This window comes from Epinephelus lanceolatus, chromosome 9, assembly GCF_041903045.1.
Source record: "Epinephelus lanceolatus isolate andai-2023 chromosome 9, ASM4190304v1, whole genome shotgun sequence".
Classification (NCBI taxonomy): domain Eukaryota; kingdom Metazoa; phylum Chordata; class Actinopteri; order Perciformes; family Serranidae; genus Epinephelus; species Epinephelus lanceolatus.
In genome coordinates, this window is record NC_135742.1 from 44912945 (window position 1) to 44937560 (window position 24616).

The 24616-nt window shown below is 39.3% G+C and overlaps 1 protein-coding gene across 2 annotated transcripts in view; it reads left to right on the top strand.

Moving 5' to 3' along the window:
• The window catches only part of arrdc1a (arrestin domain containing 1a), a 68040-nt gene extending 48900 nt beyond the window's left edge, over nt 1-19140 (top strand). For both annotated transcript variants that reach the window (XM_033619475.2, XM_078171002.1), the window contains 5 exons: nt 4507-4661; nt 6282-6464; nt 14527-14703; nt 16040-16580; nt 17112-19140. In XM_033619475.2, coding sequence (XP_033475366.2) covers nt 4507-4661; nt 6282-6464; nt 14527-14703; nt 16040-16580; nt 17112-17149 — 1094 coding nt within the window. In that variant the 3' untranslated portion in view covers nt 17150-19140. The remainder of the gene's footprint in view (nt 1-4506; nt 4662-6281; nt 6465-14526; nt 14704-16039; nt 16581-17111) is intronic.
• The last annotated feature ends 5476 nt before the right edge of the window (nt 19141-24616 follow it).

Sequence of the window (24616 nt, forward strand, 5' to 3'; positions counted from 1 at the left end):
GTAGCCATTCTTGGGGCAACTACCCCTTTGTCTTCCGCCAGTAAATATGAGAAAAAGGCTATCATATTTGGAACTGTGATTGCGAAGAAGTAAATCCTCCGGGCATGGAGGTCGGACATTGCACCCACGTACGATCTGTGGCTGAGAGAAATGGCAAATATGCTCCATCTGGAGAGACCGAGACTTTACAATGAAGACAGGGGAGACACAATTGATAAGATGCGGGACCCGGTACTGCAGCTGTTTCAAGGAAAGGACTAATGTGTCGATCACTGTGAGACACCTTGCTGTGTGTATCTCTCATTTTACTCTTCACCTTGTACTTTTTTTTTTTTTTAATTTGTATGTTTGTATTTTATTGTCATGACTGTGGCTCAAATTATTATTATTACTACTATTATTATTTCTTACGTATGATGTGCTGATCCTGTTCATGTTTGTTGTTTTATTTGTTAGTTTTGGGGTGGGGGGAGGGAGGGTCTTTTTTTCTACTATCTGTTTGTCCTATGTTCTTGTTTCATTCTGAAAAACAATAAACATATGTTTAAAAAAAAAAAGTTTCTGACGACAACAAATGAGGCGACAGTGGAGGAGGTCATTATGGACGCAGAATTCGGAGAATTCTTTTCACTATTTTCACAATATATTACTGTATATTACCAATTTGTTACGTTCCGCCATTATTTCAACTTCTTTGTCGTCTCCTACAGTTTTATCTCCCTTAAACACACTACACTGCCTCCATGATCTCTGGTGACGCTACGTGATGCTGCTCTGTTTCATCTGTATCTGTAAGCTCTCAGAAAATGTGCACAAATAAATACAAAATGAACGTTAAAAAAAAAAAAAAAATCCTTCAAAGTGGACTAGGTGGTAAAACATGTGGTGTCATTAAATGCACGTACAAACACAACACTGCTGTGAAAAATTCACAATCAAAGAACAGAATACTTTACTCAAGGACACAGTGTAAAACAAGGATGCTGTTTAAGTCCCACATTATTCAACCTGTATATAAATGAACTTGCAGACCAGTTGAACCGCTCAACAGCTCCAGGCCTCACACTCTTTGACACAGGGATTAGATATTTGCTCTATGCAGGTGACCGGATTCTGTTGTCTCCAACCAGTGATGGTCTTCAACATAACCTGACCATCCTGGAACAATACTGCCATAACTGGGCCTTGGATATAAATTTTAAGAAAACCCAAGTTATGATCTTTCAAAAAAAGCCCAGATGTCTTGAAAACAAATACCATTTTACTTTAAACAATACGGTAATTGAACACACAAAAAGTTATACTTACCTTGGTCTGACCATATCTGCATCAGGAAGTTTCAACATGGCAGTAAATGCACTCAAAGAAAAAGCTCGCAGGGCAATGTATGCTTCATCCTCGTGAGGGTTGCGTGGGGGCTGGAGCCTATCCCAGCTATTTTTTACTTCTCTTAAGATATTTAAATTATCCTCTTACCTAAATTATTGCATGACAAATGACATGAAATGTGTTTTTAACCCACTAACTTATATCTACTGCCATATAAACTCCTCAGTAACAGAATAAACATTTTTATCTCACTGCACAAACATTAATGTAAGAGTAGCTAGCTTAAGTGCTGCGAATGCGCACGTTAACAGTTCAATATGGCCACGCCGCCGTGCAGTATCCAGGAACTGGCTTACACATCGACTGAAATTACAAGAAACTCATCATTTCACCAATATAACATTACAATAACACATGGAAAACTATTGTGAACATGTTTTGTGAAGTTTACAGTGCTTTATGTACGGTAATTACCTTAAACAGGAGGAATAGTAGTGAGAGAGGAATGAGGACAAACACGCAGCTCTGTCGTTCACTGGTCTGTATTGAGTGAGGAAGCAAAGTGCGTCTCCCCCTTTCAGAGCCCTGAGGCATTACCAACAGATCACCAAGCAGTCAACTCACTCATTCAAGGCTCTGCACCACCTATCTGTGTCCATTTACTTGCCTCGCTGTTTGCATATCTTGACAATAACCAATACCAGTACACATTAGTACCCAATAATGACATCAAATAAAATTACTAGGGCTGTAGTCAACCAAAGAAAATCTTGGTTGACTGAAGTTGCACATAATCTTCAACTAATCGATTAGTCGTGGGAAAAAAAAAATCTGCACGTTATTTTTACTTCTGCAGTGTCTGTGTCACTCTGCAGTTACACCCCCAAAACACTAGTCGGCGGTGGAGGACTGTGTGAAGTGCTGTAAAATTTAGTTAAAATCAAACTTTATTTATATAGTTGATTCAAAACACACATTAAATAAGACTTAATAGAGACAATTTCAAACACAAGTACGCAAATTGGCTTCACTATAAATCGCAGAACTGACAGACAAACACTTGTCTTTACCTGGACACATTTCCCCCGGGTGCGTGGCATCAATCCGACCACCCAATGGTTCGACTACCCATTAGTCTGACTACCCAAAGGTCCGACCTAGTATTTGAATCCCATTAGGTCAACCTCCCAAAAATCCAACCGCAGTAAAGTTACATTTCAGGGGGGACCAGGCAACTTTCCCCTTTCAGTAAACACAGAGCAGCGGTACCACTAAACAACTGTGTTTATCTTATCGACAGGAAATCACATCATCTGCTATATGTGATGTACATGCCCTTATTTGGATAACACATCCTGGAATTCCCCACACACTGGAAGATGTTTTAAGTGGGGGGTGGGGGGGGGGGGGGGGGGGTGTACATAGATAAAAAAAACAACATCAGCAGAAAAAGTCTTTATGTGTGGGCAATACCAGGATATGTTATCCAGATAAGTGGAAAGTATGTCACATATAGCAGATGATGTGATTTCCCGTCGATGAGATAAACGCAAATGTCCTCACAGTCCGTGCCGGCGCAGTGAGGGAGAAATGTACAGACTGCATCGTGTTGGAAGTGCTGTGGTCGGACTAACGGCCGGTGGGACTACTGGGTATGAAACAATTTTGCTCCATTACAACTCACAACATTCACCAAAAAAACAACTGTCTTATACTAAACATGTTTTCCAAACAAATACAACATGCTAACGTTATTAGCACCAGCCTATGGCATTTTACATGGTATACATTAGCCTACCGACAAGCGGAGATTTCCTCTGCTCATATGAAGCCAGGATAAATCCTGAAGTATAAATCCCTGAAGGACAAATTGCACACAAGACTTAAAATGCTTTTTTAGTGGAGCCTTTAGTGTCTTCACAATTTATTGTTTCTTATCTGTGAAATACAAGTAAATAAAAGCTTCGTTTCCACTGAGGAAAAATGGCTTCAGCTTACAGAAACAGACAGGAGGTCTGCGTCACCGCGACGTTGAGCGTGAGGATGGGCGAGCTCAACTTTCTGTCAACAAAGGTAACAGGTAACTTAGCCTGTCCCCCTGCCGCAGGAAATAATGGATTAATCCTGGAAAGCTGTTGATGTAGCACTTTTCTCCTTATGAAAGTAGCATGGCGATTATTCAACCAATAAGAATTTGGTCGGACGAGAGCATAGCGACCAAATAATCAATTAGTCGACCAGGAGACTACAGCCCTAAAAATTACACATTTCACCTGGGGTTTGATGACTCTGAGATGGATTACTCTTGTTTGTCATATAATAACCCTGGTCCAGGAGGAAAGAGCGCAAAAGAGTCTTAGGAGCAAGAGCTGGTCAGCACCTCAAGGGAAAGAGCTGCAAGAGTCTGTAGAGCAAGTGCCCCGTTCAGTGGTTCAGGGGCAAGTATGTCTGAGCCGGTCAGCGGCTCAGGAGAAAGAGCACAGAGAGAGTGATGAGAGGGAAAACTTCTCCTAAGTATTTTGGCCCAGTCATGATGTTTGGTGAACACTACATCTGGTGCCTCGCTTCCTTTCTACAAATTGCTGTCATGGTTATTATTATGATGGGCTCTCAAGCATGAAAGAACTCAGCCAGCCCCTGTCTTTAGCCTTTATTAGGCCACTCAACTGCTGGAGTTCATTTTTCCAGGTAAAGCACTCCCTGCAGTGTGACGAGGAAGACCACAGAAACTCAAAAGCAACCCAACCGGTCTTTTAACTGTTGTGAATCTAAATCTGTCATTTGAAACAAGCGTGCGTTCACTGCCAGAGTGCCTGCAGGTGTATCAGGAGTCTTGTCTTGATGCTTACATGAACAGTCAGGGAAATAACTGGTTGTTTGTCAGGTTTTTAAAGTTTATGGAGTGGTAACATCTAGGAAAAGGTTTTCATATGTCTATAGAGCATCATATATCCTGTGAGCAGTAATTCTCTACCATGATATAACCCTGTCAAATTGTGTGCCATAATTCCATTGCACAAAACTTATTTTTAAAGTGAGCAGCAACCAAGTCTAAAAATTGTGCCAAAACGATTAAAAAGAACATGGAAACTGTGTGATAACCCTGTTTTAACAACCTATTAGTCTGCATTTGCTATATATGATAAATCTAATATGTATTTGACTTCTTCTCCACAGACACTGCTCCGACATCATTTGAAGGCAACTATGGTAGGATCGTTTACAGAGTGAGAGCTTTTATTGACACACCACGATTTGCCAAGGACTACAACACAGAGAAAGCTTTCTACCTGCTCAGGCTTCTAAACCTGAATGAAGTGCCAGACATATGGGTGAGACATGAATAGATGTGTATGTAAATGGTCAATCCTTGACTTGTTCGATTAATACACAAGGCTGATCTAGGTCCTCAGAGTTCAACAACCCACCACCAGCTAGGGCTGGGTATTTGTGCTACAACTCCATTTTCAAAAATGTTTGGACACTGTGTAAAGCACAAATAAAAACAGAATGCAATGACATGCATATCCTTTTGACCTATATTCAATTGAATTCAGTACAAAGACAAAATATTTTATGTTCCAATTTTATTTTGTAAATATACACTCATTCCGAATATGATGCCTGCAAAATGTTCCAAAAAAGTTGGGACAGGAGCAACAAAAGATTGCAAAAGTTGTGGAATCCACCTGGAACTTTTCACAGGTAAATAGGTTCATTGGTAACAGGTGATAGTATCATGACTAGGTTTAAACAGAGCATCCCTGAAGGCTTAGTCAATCGCAAGCAAGGATGGCACAAAGTTCTTAAATTGTTGGACAATAGCCCAATAATTTAAGAATGTTTCTCAGCCTGGGGCGTCGGTGGCTTAGTGGCAGAGCAGGTGCCCCATGTACAAGGCTGTTGCCGCAGCGGCCTGGGTTCGAATCCAGCCTGTGGCCCTTTGCTGCATGTCATCCCCCCTCTCTCTCTCCCTCCTTCACACTCACCTGTCCTGTCCATTAAAGGCAAAATTGGCCAAAAAATATCTTTAAAAAAAAAAAAAGAATGTTTCTCAGCCTACAATTGCAAGGAATTGAGGGATTTCACCACCTCGATCACAGTGAGCCTGTTACAGACAAGTGATTATGCTGGTGGCCTTGTGGTTGATGACTTTATTCAGTCGTGTGTTGACTGCTTTTTAAATCTGAATGTCACTCAAATATGAGATGTACAGTCTGTGAACATTTTAGAAGAAAGCCCTCCACAGTCTTTCAGACAGTTCAGGGTCAGATCATTAAACAACTTCAATGTTAGAAATATTGGGTACTGTCATTGATGATCAGCTGACATCACAACTCAGTAGCAAAAAAGCTGAGCAACAGCTGCACTTCCTCTGGAACCTCAGCTGGTTTGGGGTGTCAAAGACAAAAATAAGTCTTCATAGCTGAACATTTTAAAAAGGGCTGAAGTCCAGAGGAATTCAAGAGTCACTGTTGTTATTGTCAAGTTTTTTTTGGGGGCAAGTCAAAAGTAATCAGATTCATGATTTCAAATCGTATGACTTGAGTCCACACCTCCCGTGACTTCACAGTGACAACAAGACTCTCAGAAGCTGCACGCAGTCACTGTGTCATTTGTTTGTTAACTAAGAAACAACTCCACCATTTCTAATTGTGTAATGGTTAAACAAATGAGTCACAAATACATATTTGTCAGTGAACTAATTCAGTTTGGATTAAGCCAGGCTAGCTGTTTCCCAGTGCTTCCAGCCTTTATGCTAAGTTTGGCTAACCACGTTGTGACTCCAGCTCTGTACTAAAAACACAGAAATGATATTGATTTCCATCCATCCTGTCGTCTAACTTGTCATGTAACTAGGAAAGAAAACAAATAAGCCTGTTTAAATGTTGAAATATTCCTTTTAATAAACATGTATGACGTGATGTTATTTCACCATCTTCTCCATGCAGGGAACCTGTTCATCTGCTGTGACGCAGCAATTCACCTACATGCTGATGAAAACAGGCACAGTGGTCCTGAAGGCCGAAACCGACATGAAGGGTTACACACCAGGCCAGATCATCAAGGTGATGGCCAATATCCACAACCAGTCTGGGAAGAACACAGGCAACATGGTGGCCAGCCTGATGCAGGTAAACACTTGTTACAACCAAACCTCTAAGGTTATGTTCAGGCGTACAGATTAAAATCTACTTTATCAAAGAACTACCACCAAATCAGAGTGATCCAAATCTCCCATTACATTTAAAGGCAATACAATATTTTTGCACTAATTTATAATGTATTGATTTTATGATTTGATTACTGTTTTATTAAACCTCCGTGTTGGTGGATTCCTTATGTTTTTGTCCCTCCATCCATCCACCCGTCCGTCCGTCCATCCTTCTGTCCATCCATCCGTCGGCCTCATCCTTGTGATAGGTCAAGATTGCCTCAAGGGAATTTCTTCCAATTTGGCACAAATGTTCACTTGGACTCAACAATGACCTGATTGGATTTTGATGGTCAAAGGTCAAGGTCAGTGTGACCTTGTATGTGTCTCATTCTTATGAACATGATATCTCAAGAACACTTTAAGGGAATTCCTTTAAATTTGGCAGACAAATATACACTTGGACTGAAGAATAAATTGATTTGAATTTTGTGGTCAAAGGTCAAGGTCAGTGTGAGCTCACAAAATGGACCATAACTCAAGAGTTAATATGCTAATTATTACAAAACTTCACACAAATGTCCAATAGGATAACATAATGAAGTTATGACATTTTATATCCAAAAGTTCAAAAGGGGAGTATTTTGGATCATTGTTACAGTACAATCAGCAGTGCCCATTATGCCAGTTTCAGACCAGGGTGAGTTATAACAGTAACAAACCCTGGTTCACAGCTCAGCTCAGACAGCTAAGGTTGTAAAAAAAAAGGAAGTGTTAAGGGGTGGGGACAGGGATGGGTTATAAGAGTCAAAGTACAGACTTAGCAAAGGACATCTCTCCACTTTGTGCATGTATAGGTCCTGTTTGTGCATGTGTGTGTCTTTCTGACCTGTGTGTAATTGACAAGCAAGTGAAAACACTGAATTTTTCCTCAGGGGGATTAATAAAGTAAATAAACTTAAACTTAAGAGAGGCTAAACCACTGTACTCTGACAAACTCCAATTGCACTTAGCTGACGACTGTGCATCTGTCTGGAGGAGGTCTCAGACAGATCACCAACTGCAGACCTAAAGCATGCCAAGCTGACAGCTGACCAATATTGGGCCGTTGGTGAGTGTCTGTCGCTCTAGTTTTTGCGATGTGTCCTGCACCGTCAACTTTTTTTCAGCTGTTTCAGCATATTGAATTAGCGTTAGAGATGGCACAGCCCATTGGTGAATGTAATCACTCTAATAGGCAGTTTAGCTGAGTGCACTAGAAGAGGAACAGAGGTGAGGAAAGCAAATAAACCTCTAATGTCATGAGCGAGTGAGATAAGAACAAACTTGTTATATTAGGTAAGATTATTTTTAGCCATTGAATTTTTTAGCAGAAATGGTTCGTAATAGTTTCTGTTATTGTTTGCTAGTGCACAGCAAATATCCTTTGTTCTTTCAACATAGCATTGCATTGTTAACTACTGTCTTGAATCTGTTGTGTCAGTCCTCTGGTTTCCCTTTTTGAATGACAATTACAGACTAGTGCTGCCTGTTGCTATGGAGGATTATTTCCTCTCCCACAGGCCCAGACTGTATGTGCTGTTTGCTCTGTTGGCTCATTTACAACTTTTTTGGCTGAGATACAGGTAACACAAGGCAATGCGACATTCAGCCTTTGTCACTGCTGCTGTAGTTCTTAGTTGTGAGTTTGGTGTGTCTGGGCCTTGAAGCCCCCACTCCATTATCAACTATCTCCAGGCCAATGACCTGAACGAGTTCTACTGTAATTTTGGAAAAAAACGTGGAGATGGTTTTGGATTTTAGAAAGAGTTAAGCCCCACCTACCCACATCCCATCAAAATATCTGCTGCGAGAAATTCTTCTGTTTTCAAAGGATGAATCCCTGAATCATCCCATAACTACAGAAATAACAATGTCTTTGTACTCTTAACATGTGCTTTTAAGTTTATTTGGGATTCAAACATTACCTTTGATTAGAAGCTTTTTTTTCATTGCTTTGTGTTAGGGTTCTTGTTTTTTTACCATTAGATCAATAAACTGTGCTTAATGTAAAACAAAACAGATAATATACACCGTTTTCTAACAAGTCTGCCATATCAACTTTATAAGGTGATTATATACCAATTTTATTTTTTTTTTTTACTCGCAAGTGGCTAACATTTTTATAAATAGATTACAACCCCAATTCCAAAACAGTTGTGATGCTGTGTAAAACATAAATGAAACAGAATGCAATGATTTGTATGACCTTTTTGATCTATATTCAATAGAATACAATATACAGACAAGATATTTAATGTTCAAACTGATAAACTTTATTGTCTTCTGTAAATATACACTCATTCTGAATTTGATGCCTGAAACACATCATAATATAGTAGTTTACCACTCTGTGACATCACCTTTTCTTTCAACAACACTCAGTAAGTCTTTAGGAACTGAAGACACTTATTGTTGAAGTTTTGAAAGTGAAAGTCTTTCCCAGTCTTGTTTGATAAATGACTTTTGTTGATCAACAGTCCGGGGTCTCTGTTGTCGTAATTTGCCCAATATCACAAATCACAATTTGCCTCACAGGGCTTTACAGCATACAACATCCCTCTGTCCTTAGGACCCTCACAGCGGATAAGGAAAAACTCCCCCAAAAAAACCCTTTAACGGGGGAAAAAACGGTAGACACCTCAGGAAGAGCAACTGAGGAGGGATCCCTCTTCCGGGACGGACAGACGTGCAATAGATGTCGTACAGAACAGATCAGCATAATAAATTAACAGTAATCACTATGACACAATGAGACAGAAAGAGAGACAGAGAGAGAGGGAGAGAGATGCAGGACAGACGGTAATGACAGTAGCTTACAACAACATTATTGAAAGTAATAATATTATAGTTATAGTTCTGGCTACTGTGGTACAATATGTTGAAAGTATATATTAATATCTGGCAGTATACATGTGTGACAATAATCATGTGTATAATAACAGTAGAAGTATGACTAATGACTAATGATGGCAGCAGCAACAGGAGGCATCTGGCAGGACAACGGCAGCAGCACAACCACACACGTCACGCTATCCAGGAACCACTGCAATATGAGTTAATCTGAGAGACAGTGGAGCACAAAGGCTCCGGAGAAGAAGCGTCAGTTAGTAACATCCAGAATGGCCGAGTTAGGAAGATGCAGTAATAGAATACGAGAGAGAGAGAGAGAGAGAGAGAGAGAGAAGGAGAGAAGGTGCCCGGTGTATTATAGGGGGGTCCTCCGGCAGACTAGGCCTAAGTCAGCCTAACTAGGGGCTTGTACAGGGCAAGCCTGAACCAGCCCTAACTATAAGCTTTATCAAAGAGGAAAGTCTTAAGTCTAGTCTTAAATGTGGAGACGGTGTCTGCCTCCCGGACCGCAACAGGAAGATGATTCCACAGGAGAGGAGCCTGATAGCTGAAGGCTCTGGCTCCTGATCTACTTTTGGAGACTTTAGGGACCACGAGTAACCCTGCGTTCTCAGAGCGCAGTGTTCTGGTGGGATAATAAGGCACTATGAGCTCTCTAAGATATGACGGAGCTTGATCATTTAGAGCTTTATAATTTAACAGTAGGATGTTAAATTCAATTCTGGATTTTACAGGGAGCCAGTGCAGAGAAGCTAAAACAGGAGAAATATGATCTCGTTTCGTAGTTCCTGTTAGTACGCATGCTGCTGCATTCTGAATTAGCTGGAGAGTTTTTAAGGACTTACTAGAGCTACCTGATAATAGAGAGTTACAGTAATCCAGCCTTGAGGTAACAAAATCGTGGACCAATTTTTCTGCATCTTTTCGGGTCAGGATAGGCCTAATTTTCGCAATATTACGCAGATGAAAAAATGCAGTCCGTGAGGTTTGTTTTAAATGAGAATTAAAAGACAAATCTTGATCAAATGTTACTCCGAGGTTTCTTACAGTAGTGCTAGAGGCCAGAGCAATGCCATCTAGAGAAACTATGTCATCAGATAAAGAGTCTGAGTTGTTTGGGGCCAAGAACAGTAACTTCAGTTTTGTCTGAATTTAACATCAGGAAATTGGTGCTCATCCAGGTTTTTATGTCTTTAAGGCAGTTATGTAGTTTAGTTAATCGATTTCTTCTGGCTTCATCGATAAATACAACTGTGTATCATCTGCATAACAATGGAAATTTATAGAGTGATTTCTAATGATGTCACCTAAAGGAAGCATATATAGAGTAAATAGGATTGGTCCGAGCACAGAACCTTGCGGAACTCCAAAACAAACTTTAGTACGTAAGGATGATTCATTATGAACGTCAACAAACTGAAAACGATCAGATAAATAACATTTAAACCAGCTTAGTGCAGAACCTTTTAGGCCAATTAAGTGATCCAATCTCTTCAGTAGAATTTGATGGTCAATAGTGTCAAACGCTGCACTAAGATCTAATAAAACAAGTACAGAGACAAGTCCTTTGTCTGAAGCAATCAGAAGGTCATTTGTAATTTTAACTAGTGCTGTCTCAGTGCTATGATACACTCTAAATCCTGACTGAAATTCCTCAAATAAATTATTATCATGCAGAAAATCACACAGCTGGTCTGCGACTACTTTCTCAAGGATCTTTGACATAAAGGGAAGATTAGATATTGGTCTATAGTTGGCTAACACCTCTGGAACCAGGGTGGGCTTTTTTAGTAGAGGTTTAATTACAGCTACCTTAAAAGACTGTGGTACATAGCCTGTTAATAAGGATATATTGATCATATCTAATATATGAGTGTAATGTGCCACACATTATTGAGAGACAGGTTTGGACTGCAGGCAGGTCAGTCTAGTATGTGCACTCTTTTACCATGAAGCCTAGCTGTTGTAACACATGCAGAATGTGGCTTGGCATTGTCTTGCTGGAATAAGCAAGGACGTCCCTGAAAAGACATCTGTTTTTCCAAAAATTGTATGTGCTGTTCAAAATTAAAGGGGAACTGTGCCTATTTTCAAAATTCATACATGTTATTACTGTGGTCTAAGACAGTCTAAAAATATTACTAAACATAACCAATTCTCTCCCAAATCTAAAAGCTAGAGTCAAATTTGCAGTGTCATCAAGTATGACGTCTAGAGCTGCTCCATGGACAGTAAATGGTGAAAGATGTTCTATTATGCTGAGAACACCCAGGGGAATGTTTTAGTATATGGGTACATTTTCTGTTTCTGAACACTACAATAAAATAAAGCTCACTTGGGTATAAAAAAGAAAACAAACATTCTGTGGCTCCACAAAATCAGTCTCCCAGTCATTGTCTGTGGAGCAGCTCCAGACCTTGTACATTGTGACATCACAAGTTTGAACCTTCTCTGATTTCTGGTTTTGAGAGAAAGTAGCTCATGTTCACTAATAATGACTGAATTTTCTTAGGCCATGGAAATAACATACTGGAATTTTTCATTTAGGTGGTATTCCCCTGTAATGGTTCCCTACCAGATATGCAAGTTACCCATGATGCCATGGGCACTAACACATCCCCATACTATCACAGATGCTGGCTGTGAACTTTGAGCTGGTAACAGTCTAGATGGTTGTTTTCCCTTTTTAGCCCAGATGACACAACGTTCATGATTTCCAAAAACAATTTGAAATGTGGACTCGTCAGACCACAGTACACTTTCGCACTTTGTGTCACTCCATCTCAGATGAGCTCGGGTCCAGAGAAGTCGGCGATGTTTCTGGATGTTCAATCAATTCAATCAATTTTATTTATAAAGCCAAATATCATAAATAACAATTTGCCTCAGAGGGCTTTACAGCATACGACATCCCTCTGTCCTTTGGACCCTCTCAGCGGATAAGGAAAAACTCCCCTAAAAAAAACCTTTTAACGGGGAAAAAAATGGTAGAAACCTCAGGAAGAGCAACTGAGGAGGGATCCCTCTTCAAGGACAGACAGACGTGCAATAGATGTCATACAGGACAGATCAACATGAATGATACATAAAGAGAGACAGAGAGAGATGCAGGACAGACAGTAGTGACAGTAGCTTACAACAACATTAATTTTAGTAATAATATTATAATAACTGTAATTGTGGTACAATATGTTGTTGATATATATTAATATATGATAGTATATGTATGTGACAATAATCGTATGTGTATAATAATAGCAGAAGTATGACTAATGATAGCAGCAGCAGGAGGCATCAGGCAGGACCATGGCAGCAGCACAACCACACACGTCACACTATCCAGGCATCGCTGCGATATGAGTTAACCTGCCAGACAGTGGAGCACAAAGGCTCCGGAGAAGAAGCCGAGTTAGTGACATGCAGTAGATCCGAGTTAGTGAGATGCAGTAACATGATATGAGTGGGAGAGGGACAGGGAGAGGGAGAGAGAGGGAGAGAGAGAAAAAGAAGGTGCTCGGTGTATTATAGGGGGGTCCTCCGGCAGACTAGGCCTATGTCAGCCTAACAAGGGGCTGGTCCAAGGCAAGCCTGAGCCAGCCCTAACTATAAGCTTTATCAAAAAGGAACGTTGTTGTTGTTGATATACGGCTTTCACTTTGAGTGGTAGAGTCTTAACTAGATGCAGTGATGAACTGTGTATACTGACAGTGGTTTTTCAAAGTGTTCCTAATAGACTTGCAACGATTACAAGTTTTTGGGCAGATACCGATTTCCGATTTGCAGGGTTTTTCGATGGCCGATTCCGATTTCATTTTTTTCAAACCACTTTACAGCACACAAGATATTGCAATATTTTCTATCTTCCCTAGAACATTTTAATCAAGATACAACCAGCTTTTCAATAATCATCTCAAACAAACAAACAAAAACAGTGACACAGGTTAAGAAACATTTTCCTTTTTGCTCAAATATAACTTCAGGTACAGTATTAAAATAAATAAGTAAAAAAGGCATACATAAATAAAAACATAGATAAATAAAATAATAATTCTTGGTGTAGAGCATTTGTGGGTAATTTCTTGAATAGACAAAAAAGTAAAAATATCAGTAGTGCGCGGACACGTGCATCTTCGCTACGCGGACACGCGCCTCGTCAATTTCAAGTGGCACAGTGCAGCAGTGAGAGCTCTGCAGTTAAGTTTAACACAGACAATTAACAACTTTCTCTTTCCCTCTTTTGATGTGCTTGCATGAATGATTAAGGTGAGAAGCTGCCCATGTTTCACTTTCTCACATTGCCCAAGCTGTGAGTTGCACTTGTGCGTGTGTGTGCATGATGTCAATCATGAGGCGCGGCGGAAATTTGACCAGCATTTTAAATCAGCATATTTTAGACTGACCGGCCGGTCACAGGTCACAGCCGATCACGTGAAAACCGGCCCTATTCCGAGCACTGCTGATTAATCGGTGCAAGTCTAGTTCCTAAGCCCATGTTGTAATATCCTCTATACAATCATGTTGGTTTTTAATGCAGCGCAGCCTGAGTGGAATCTTTTAATAATAATAATAACATGAATTTTAGATGGTAAAATCCATTAATTCCTGCGACTGTGTGTTGAGAAATGTTCTTAAACTGTTGGACTTTTTGCCCACACAGTTTTTCACAAAGTGGTGAACCTTGCTTGTGCATGACTGAGCCTTTCGATGATGCTCCTTTAAGACTCAATCATGAAACTATCTGTTTACCTGTGGATTGTTCCAGTTGTTTTCTTAGCATTCCACAACTTTCTCAGTCTTTTGTTATCCCTGTCCCAACTTTTTTGGAGCATGTTGCAGCATCACATTCAGAATAACTGAATATTTACAACAATCAATAAAGTTTATCAGTTTGAACATTAAATATCTTGTCTTTGTACTGTACTCAGTTGAAGAGAGGTTAAAAGGGATGGCAGATCATTACATTCTTGTTCTTGTTTCCTTTTTACACAGCATCCCATGTGTTTTTGGAATCAGGGTTTCAGATAGCAGCTGGTTCCCTGTCTATTGGCATAAGGCATAGTGTTTTTTTTTAATACTGACTGCCTTTGTATTCCCCAATCACTGTTTACTGAGTCCAGTTTGTGAATCTCCATGTCCACGTGTCTTTTCAGAGAGTGACCTATGAGACGAAGAGGCCCACCCATGATGTGAGGACGATAGCAGAGGTGGAGGGTGGTGTGGTGAAGGCCGGCAAAGAGTTGGAATGGAAGGAGCAGATAATTGTTCCTCCTCTTCTTCAGTCCTCTCTCGCTGGCTGTGATCTTATAAAGATTGAATATTATGTCAAAGTAAGATACCCTCATCCTCTGTTACACTTTCAGCAGTTTTTTGTTTTTTGTAAAGTGGCCACATTTGTCATGTCTCTGATTGTTAAAGACAACTTTATGGGGCATCTGTCAATATAGCCCCTTTCAGCTATACACCTTCTGTAAATGTGCTAGAAATTCTACAAGTTGGTCTCCTGTCTGAGTAAGTGCCCGAGTCACTAACAAAAAAAAAAATTACAATGACGGTCTGCCTATATCAGGCCCGTAATATTTCTTTAATATTAACTCTGAACTTAATGCATTACATTTACGTAGATGTAAGGGATACCACAGCACAATTTACCCAGTCAGATTAAATGCACTTTTACTTCTTTACTTATTTAAAATAGTTTATATAATTTATCACTCATTGAAATTTATTTTGCACAAAGAAAATAATAAATCATGAAACACTTTGCTTTGCATCAAATGTTTGATATATCACATCTTCACGCTGCAAAAGAGGATAAAAAACATCAAATGTAATCAGAGCAGCAGCCTCCCTTCTTATAATACCAACTGAATGGATGAACAAATGTCCAGCAAAACACTTAACATACATACATGTGAGCAAAAAGTAATTTAACAAGAGTCCCAGCTGAAACATCTTAACATCATCCCTGTATTTGAAGATTCATTAAGAGGAGAGCATCATTAGTTAAGGCCTCAGTGGCTAATGAAGTTTTGAATTCATCACTGATGAATGAGAGAGAACAATCTTCTTCTTTCATGTCATGAAACTTTTCAACTCATCGCTTTTTCCAGCTGCCAAATATCCGACGAGAATTGTGGTTTCCTTTTGTTGTGAGCGACACAGCTACAGGCTATAATTCATTTTCAGTGGAAGGACATTAAGCTACAAACTAATGCCTGGCACTTGTCGCTGCTGATGGGCGTGATGCGCTACAGATAAAAGCTGAGCTGGACTCAACTTTTTTCAGTGCACCAAATGATGCAGTAAAGCATCATCACATGTTGTTGTTGCTAGCTGTGGAAACATGACTGTGTTATTTAGCGTAGCTAGCGGACACTACGCTAGCTTTACATGCACTGCAGTGTACACAGGGATGTAATGAGGCGGCAAGATGTGATGTTAAAATGGGCCTCAGACAGATATTTTTTGACCAGATGCAAACTTTTGGTGACATTCAGTTGAAGTGCTTTGTGGCAAGTAGCAGACACACACAAGCCTTTGACGATGTAACTACTTCAACAGTCTCATTGAGATTGAAAGAGAATCAAACAAAAGATTAGATTGGGGTATAAATTCTGTATTCCTCCAGAAAATGTGACATTCTCTTCTCCTCTAATTAATCAGGTCAGTCTTAAGTCTCCAGATGTCATGTTGACATTACCCATTCACATCGGGAACGTCTCTCTGGACAAAAAACTTCACCCTTCCAAAAAAGTAATCCCTCCTTCCTCTGCTGAAGCTGAAGATACACCAGCATCTGCTTCAACCCCGAACACCTCCACCTCCACCACCACTCTGCCACCTCGACCTGCCCCAAAACCCGCCCCACGTCCAACTCCTCGCTCCAGGGTGTCCTCCTATAACTCCCCCAGTGCTCCTCCAGCTGAGTACCACCAGGGAGCGGAGGGTGGGACTCAGGTGAATGATGGCTTCCCCAACAAGCGCCATTCTCAGCTGGTGTCACCCAATGCTTTCAGCTACGCACCCGGCCTCTTTTTCTCCCAGAACCATCAGCAGCACAATGGGCCCGTCCCTGCACCCGGTGAGCCTCCACTCAGTGGGCCCACAGGGGCCACAGCACCTTACCCCAGTGCAATTGGTACTAGCTCAGTGCCAACACCACTCATCCTGCCTCCAGACTACGGCACCTCAGCGTATCCACAAGGTGAGTTGGCACATGCTTACTCTGCATCTTCCAGGCTCTGGTCATGAATGAGGCTGTGCCTAGAGAAGAACAGAGCTGTAATTAGGACTGATTTAACCACTTCGTCATCTTTAAGGCACACAGTGTCTGAATTGAATGTGTGCTGCAAGGCTAACCTTTATACATTACACCTGTCCAATCTGTGCAATCCAATACAACAGCCCTGATATGAATTCTATGAAGCTTATAATGTTCAGTAAGCAGTGATGACAGTGTCAAAGAAGAGTTAATTACCTTGTGTGTAAATGGGGTAAACAAAACATGAGAAACACCTGGCAGCATAATGCAGGCCAGTACAACAGCAGCCCTATCAACCACCACAATAGTAAACATATAGATAAAAACTTAGACTTAGAGCTGTGTGTGTGTGTGTGTGTGTGTGTGTGTGTGTGTGTGGGGGTGGGTGGGTCATCTGGGGCTCCCACTGATGACATCACATGCGGAGAGTGTGGGATGTAACCAAATGTTTCTGATGGTGACTGTCTGTTACAGAGGATCCTCCTTCTTATGATGAAAGCTGCAACACATGAAGTGGATGAAGTATCAGCAACCTCCAAACAGGATGATGATCAATTCAGTCTGATGTAAAACAAAATGTTGTCTTGCCATTTTAAAAAGCAGTAACCTGGACAAAATGATTGCATGAGGCAGAGGAAGACTACTGTAACATGTTATGAAGAGGTTATTTAAAGGACAACTTCTGTATTTTTCAACCTGGGCCCTATTTCCCCATGTGTATGTGTGCGTATGATTCATAGGTACAACTTGTTCTAAAATTGGTTCAGTATTGAGGGAGGTGGATGCAGCTGGCAGCCGCGAAACGAGCTAAAACGGTAATGGGGGCAAATGCGTCCCGTTTAAGTTTGCACATTAAAAGTGCTTTTTTTGGCCACTGACCAGTTCAGATCGCCAGTGCTATCTCTGTAGATAGCATACTAAGCGTTTCCCTGACCCTTCACCTCCTCCCGGCTGTGACGTCATCTCGCGAGAGCTTTGCTTGTTGCCGGAATAAAACAGAGGAGCCATGCTGAGCGCCACTCAGAGTGGCGCTGGTTGTCCCAGAGTACAGTTGAGAGTTTTACTGCATCGATTGAAAACAATGGTTCGTGTTTGTGCTTATCTGAATTGCAAGAACAGGATGTCGCGCAACACCCCTTACAACTTTCATAGGCTGCCTTTGTTGGACGGTGAGATGCTGAAGTTGTGGCTAGTTGTGCTACAAATGGACGCTAACACTCCTGTCCAGACACTGCGCCTTGCAGACCATCGGGTCTGCAGTGCTCACTTCTCCCAAGATGACTACTGCCAGCCGAAGAAGAGAAGACATCCAATCCCGAAACACCTCTTCCTCAAGAAAACGGCTGTCCCATGAGTAGAGAGAGCTACAGACAGTGTTCAAAACGCTTAGTATGCTATTTACAGAGATAGCACTAGCGATCTGAACTGGTCAGTGGCAAAAAAAAGCACTTTTAATGCACAAACTTATACAGGACGCATTTTCCCCCGTTACTGTTGTAGCTTGTTTCGCAGCTGCCGGCTGCATCCGCCTCCCTCAATACTGAACCAATTTTAGAACGAGTTGTACCTATGAATCATACGCACACATACACATGGGGAAATAGAGCCCAGGTTGAAAAATACCGAAGTTGTCCTTTATTTAAGGCCCAAGTCCCAAGCCTTTCGAAATATAAGGGAATCAGCATTTTGAATTGAAACGAATGTAAATTGACCTGAGTTCTGCTGCCCAGTGAACAAGGACCTTCACTGATCTAATGGGGGTTATTTTCTCCTTCAGACCAGCCACAGCGAATCAACACTATCTTTGGTTTATTTTTAGCACTCTGAATGAAAGACACGAGGAATATGCAGAATTAATTTAGCTGTTCTTTGTACAGTAACAGGAGTCATGTTTTTAGTTGTGAGTTTCTTATTTAGAAAGCTCTTAGATGGCATCTGTGATGTCAAGTTTGAAAGTTTTATGTATGAAAACCTGTGCAAAACAAACCATCTTATCTTGTAAATGGCCAGGTTTGTTTGGAAAGATCTTTTTCAATTTGCCTTTGGGAATTTTTAATTTTATTATGATAATTAACAATCTAGATACTGCTGTTGCATGTTGTCTATACATATTGCTTTGTAAGGCTATAGAGCATGATCCAGTCCAGCCTCATAAGATTTCTGCCATGTTTGATCATTTGTTACTTTCATGTCATTGAATTGTGTTGTAAGGACAGTTGACTTCTTCCCCTGCTGAATGTGTTTCTTCTGTGTATGCTCTGTGAGATTTTTTTCTGTAGTTGGACAGTAACACATCACTATGATTTGAGGTTTTCTTTGGCCCTATTTGATGTAGTTCACATTATATATCTCAATCATAGTTTTGTGAATAAGTTTTAATATTTTTGATCAAGTTAAATCCACCAAACATGCATAAAGACATTTTATTTATTTATTGTTTTAAGTGTTCTCCAACAACTGTCTGGATTTCAATAAATCTGTGAAAACCACTTGTAACAAAGAATTTCATATTTCTGACTCTTGTAAGTGCTATATCGTAGGCAACTGGACTTGCTTGCGTTTCTTGAAGATGTTTCGCCTCTCATCCAAGAAGCTTCTTCAGTTCTGCAAAGGTTACCACCCACACAGGATTTATAGCCTGCAACTTTGTATCAATCATTTAGAACTGAAGAAGCGTCTTGGATGATGGTAAGGGACAGCATTTTCAATATTATGACATCCAAAATCTTAGACAATATCTGGGCTCACATCATGACATCCATATAATATTAATGTATTGCTCAGCCCCATATTTTGTAAATCCACAGACACTTTCTGTGGTGACTATGATTTGGAATGTGACTGTTTGTTTGTGCTTGCTGTCGTAAACATTTTATATGTAGTTGATTCGTTCATTCTAAATTTACAGAATTAATTGTGGTTGCATTGTGCATTTAAATTATGTAGCCCATCAGCCTGGGGTTACTGAACCTCATTTTTCTTGAGTGGTATTATTGTTTGTGTCAAAATTCATCAGTTACTGCTATAAACAATCCAGCCCACTCCCCACTTGCGTCTCTCTTTATGGGGAAACACGCTTATTGTTTCTGCTGTGGGGTGGGGTGCTCGCTGCAAATATTTAATAACCTCAAGCAGATACCTTTTAACGTACAGTCTTTTGTATAGTTCCCAATTCTCTATTTTTGCTACGATCCTTCCACTGTAGCTCTACAGGGAAACACTGAACGGGAATAAAATTCAAGAGCAAGGGGGGCACAGAGAAGCAGAACATCTATCTATCTATCTATCTATCTGTCTATCTGTCTATCTATCTATCTATCTATCTATGCCATAAGTATAGCCAATGCCAATGTTTTGAGATGCAGTAGGGGCAGATAATATAGATATAACAATAAAGGCGAAAAACAAGTAGGTTTCTGGTTTTGGTTTAATTTCTATTTCAATTAGCCATTTGAAGACGAAAACAGAAAAAGCACGTGGATTTCTGTTTTTTTCTCATTCACATGAAAATCGGAAAATTAAAATAATGCATTGTATATTTGTTTATCCTATTACAAAACAAGTTAAACAAAGCTATGGATGGAGGGTAGGGTAGACTGAGTATAGTTGAGACGTGTACAGTTGAAACACCCTAAATAGGCTATCTTTCCTGCGCTGCAGGTCTGAGCTGTGATTTTTACTCAGCACATGCATATTAGCATCCTCTTTGGTGGTGGGAAATTTGAAGAGTGTTAGCATCTCCAGTCTGAAGATATCAGCAAAAGTCTTTTTTATTAAGGTAGAATTTCACTTTACCTTGTCCCTTCCACAATGACTAGCTTATTGTCCTTTTGTGACCATCAAACATAACTTACATCATTGCAAACATTATTCTGTGCCCTAAAAACTCACATATTTCATGCTATCCTGGCATGTTAGGTCACTGCATAATCTAGAGAAATACACAAGGTGGTTAGCGGGGTACAGTTGAGACACAATGTCTCAACTGTACCCGTGACAGCGTTCTATTACATCACATGCTGTTAAGTTGTGCAGCGTAAAGATAACAGGTTACAAGTCATAATAAGACCACAAACAAAGAAAATGTAGAGTGCACCGCTGGCAGCCAAAGCTACATATGCCATTACTGTGAGGAGTGAATCAATGTTTATGATTTTTCTTTGTTGTTTGTTGTTTAGTTTTGTAAAATAAAAACCACTGCCAGCACCAGAGCCTAGCCCCACATGACCACTCAGTTGCGTGTCATAACTTCTTGTTTAGCCTATTTTTAGTGTTGACATTTTAGGCATTGTTGGTGTTTTATTATTGCATGTTTACAATAATATTCCATTGTTTTTAATTTCAATAAAGAGGAATGAATTTATATTGAAATATTTTGTCAAATTGTCATTTTTTTAAAAGTTTATTGCATTTACAATTGATGTTCAGTCATCATCAATGGGTTTCAATAGGTGTCTCAACTGTACACTTGGGGTATAGTTGAGAGGTACCATGGTAAAAATGGACCTCATGTTTATGACCTGATTCTGGAAAAAATAAACAACTTATAAATGATGTTCATCAATAATAACTTAGTATAGGCTACAAACAAATTAAACTGCATATGAAAAATCACTTATTTTCAGTGTATAGTTTTTGTGCAATATCTGTTCAAAAATGGAGAAGCAAAAAGTGTCTCAACTGTACTGAGTCTACCCTACACCAATAGTAGCAAAACGTTCATAGTTCGCATGTTGAAAGTTCAACACATAGCATATAGCATATGAACAAGTTATGGCATGAGATGTATAATGCTTCATAAACAACAGTAACTTAGCCTACATGGTGATCTCCTTCCTTTCTCGGTCATGTTGATCTTTTTCTTTTCTAATCATTTGAGTTTATAGTGCGTAGATTGGTCGCTTTAAATATTGCCGCCGCAAGGACTTGTGGGACGGAATTATCTCCTTTCCTTTCGGAAAAGGATGGTCCAGTGTACCCTGGGTACGTCCCAAGTCTCTTATTTTATAGACGAATTCGGCGAGCCACTTGTGTATGCCGCCCACAGGATGTGCTGCAGCTTCTTAAAGGGACTGAAAGAAATGCTGCTGTTGCAGAAAATTATAATTGTGATATTTTTGTGGGCGAAGTAGACATTACAAAAAAATCCTGCTCTAACACATATTTGAGAAGCTGCTTACAAGCAAGGATTCTGCCTAGAGGTCAAATTTAGGCTACTGGACTGCACAATTTGGAGAGGTTAACTGGCATAAAGCGTGGCTGGTTGGTGACAAATTCTGTCTTAATAACAAGGTGAAAGAAGTTTCGTTTAAAATTTTACATCAAATCTACCCTGCAAAGAAAACACTAGAAAGATTTAAACTGGACATTGAATATGTGTGTGATTTCTGTGGACTTGAAGATGAAACCATCTCTCACTTATTTTATTAATGTACTTACACTAGAACCTTTTGGAAAGATGTTCAACATTTTGTGCAAGAGAAAACAGGAAGAACGATCAGTTTCCAGGAAAAACACATTTTTATTTATTTTGAGGACCAAGACAAAGATTTGTGTTTTTTCTGTCAGTTGATCTTGAGTTTGGGGAAATTTCACATCCATAAAAACAAATGGATTAAATCTAAACCAAACATTGTACCCTTCCGCACTGCACCGTTATGCTGCCACAATCAAGGACATCAGAAATAAGAAAGGCTAGGCTAGGCTACTCTATTATGGAGAAATTTTGTGGAAGTGATCTGTAAAGGCCTCTGGCTGTTTTTTTTTGTTTTTTTTTAACCCTTGCTTTGTGTGTATTTCTGCACCCCATGTAGGTGTGTAAGTATGTATATGTGTAAGGTTTTGTGTGTCGCACAATTTAAAAAAAAAAAACAACTTTTGTATGCCGCCATCTTCCGGCGCCGCCATTGCTGCGGTGACATGTTTTGTTTTTTTTTTAAACTTTATTTAATTCCAAAGATTACATGACCTTTCAATAAGTAATATACAGATATTTCAATACAACAATAAAATTCCTTCTCAGAGGTCATTGTAATTTTTTTTTCTTTTTTAGTTAAAACAAATCTGATAAGCAGTGAACATGCACAGTTACGTTTTAGACTGAGCGTAAACGAGTGTAACATAAACAGATAACTAGGAAACCATAACCAAATAACAAGAGAAAGCCATAAAATTAAAGGGTAAAAAAATAAGTAAATAAATAAATAAAAATAAAATAAAAAATTTCAATTATCACTTTCTGGGGTCAGATTGAAAGACAAAGCAGATAACACACTGTAAAGGCATTCAGCATTCTTAGATCCAACTTCTTTCAAAGAGTCCAAAAAGATAGCAAGCTCCTTCAACAGAACATGAAAATGAGGTGTGACAGACATGAATTTACATTTATGTATACAGTATTTTGCAAGTATAATGATATTGTTTAATAGAAACTCAGTTTTTGCGTCCTCCAAGACAAGACCAAATTGAATATTTTCATAACTTAGGGGTGACAAAGACAAGTTATTTTCCAAGAACCACTGATAAAGATCTTTCCAAAACCTATCAGAAATGTTACATGAGAAGAAAAGGTGTTCCTGAGTTTCAATGTTATTTTCACAGAATGTACATTCATTAACATCAACATTAAATCTAAGGCGCAATAGTTCTTTACATGGATAAATCTCATTCATTGTCTTAAAGTGCACTTCTTTAGCTTTCGGTGGAATAGAAAATTTCAAATAGTTACATCTAATTCTCTTAGCGGTGGATGCAGCAGTAGTGTATCTTTCTAATATGGATCTTCTTTTTAAGGGCGATGGGAAACATCCTTTGGAAAGTAAAGATCTTAGAAATTGATTTTTGCTACATTTATCAGCTGAAAAAAGACAGTCTTGAATGAATAAAGGGTACATTCGAGGTATTGTTGATTCATAAAATAAATATCCTTTGATTGTAGCTATAAGAGCTTGAGGTATTGCTTTAATCGCATCACTAAATAATTCTCTGGTACAGTTTAAATTGTACTTGTTCCTGAATTCTGTAAATTCCAATATATTGCCTCTGTCATCCAATAAATGTAGGATAGACCAGATTCCCTGGTCTGACCATTCTTTGAAGTAAAAGGACTTCTTTTTTATCAAAATATATCTATTATTCCATATTGGAGTATTGTGGGGGGAGAAATTATGTTTGAATATTAATTTCCAATAATGGAGGACCTGTTGGTGAAATTTGGAAAGTTTGACTGGCAGTTTACTTATTTCAAAATCACACTTCAATAAAAATTCCACACCCCCAAAATCCGGAAACAACTTCGTAGGAAGATTAAACCAAAAATTTTCATACTGTTTGATAAAACTCTGCAACCACTTCAGCTTTAGTGAGCCATTCATGGGATTGAAATCAATTGCATTCAAACCTCCTTCTTCCAAAGATTTAATGACATCATTCTTCCTAATATAATGATGTCTATTTTTCCAAATAAAATTAAAATTGTTTTGATTAATAATCTTAATTATATATATATATTCAATATGATCAGGGACGTTCAAAGAGTACGCTGGGTAAATCAATCTCGATAGACCTTCCATTTTTGAAAGCAAAATTCTTCCGAAAATAGATAAGTCCCTTTGTAACCATGTATTCAAAATTGTTTTACTTTTTTTCAGAATGTTCTCAAAGTTAGCCCTCTCTCTATCTTTCAAATCCTTAGACACTGTAATTCCTAAATATTTGACTTCTTTTTTGATTGGAATGCCTTCAATAGATGTTAGAGGTTGGTCATGAATCGCCATCAATTCACATTTATTTAAATTCAACTTAAGACCAGAAGCTTCTGAGAAGGAGGAAATAATTTTTAGAGCTTTCGGTATTTGAGCGGCATTTTTTAGAAATAAAGTTGTATCGTCCGCTAGTTGGCTTACAACTAAGGGACAACCCATAACATTTAGCTGCTTGACATCCTCACTATTTTTTAACATAATAGCTAAAATCTCCGC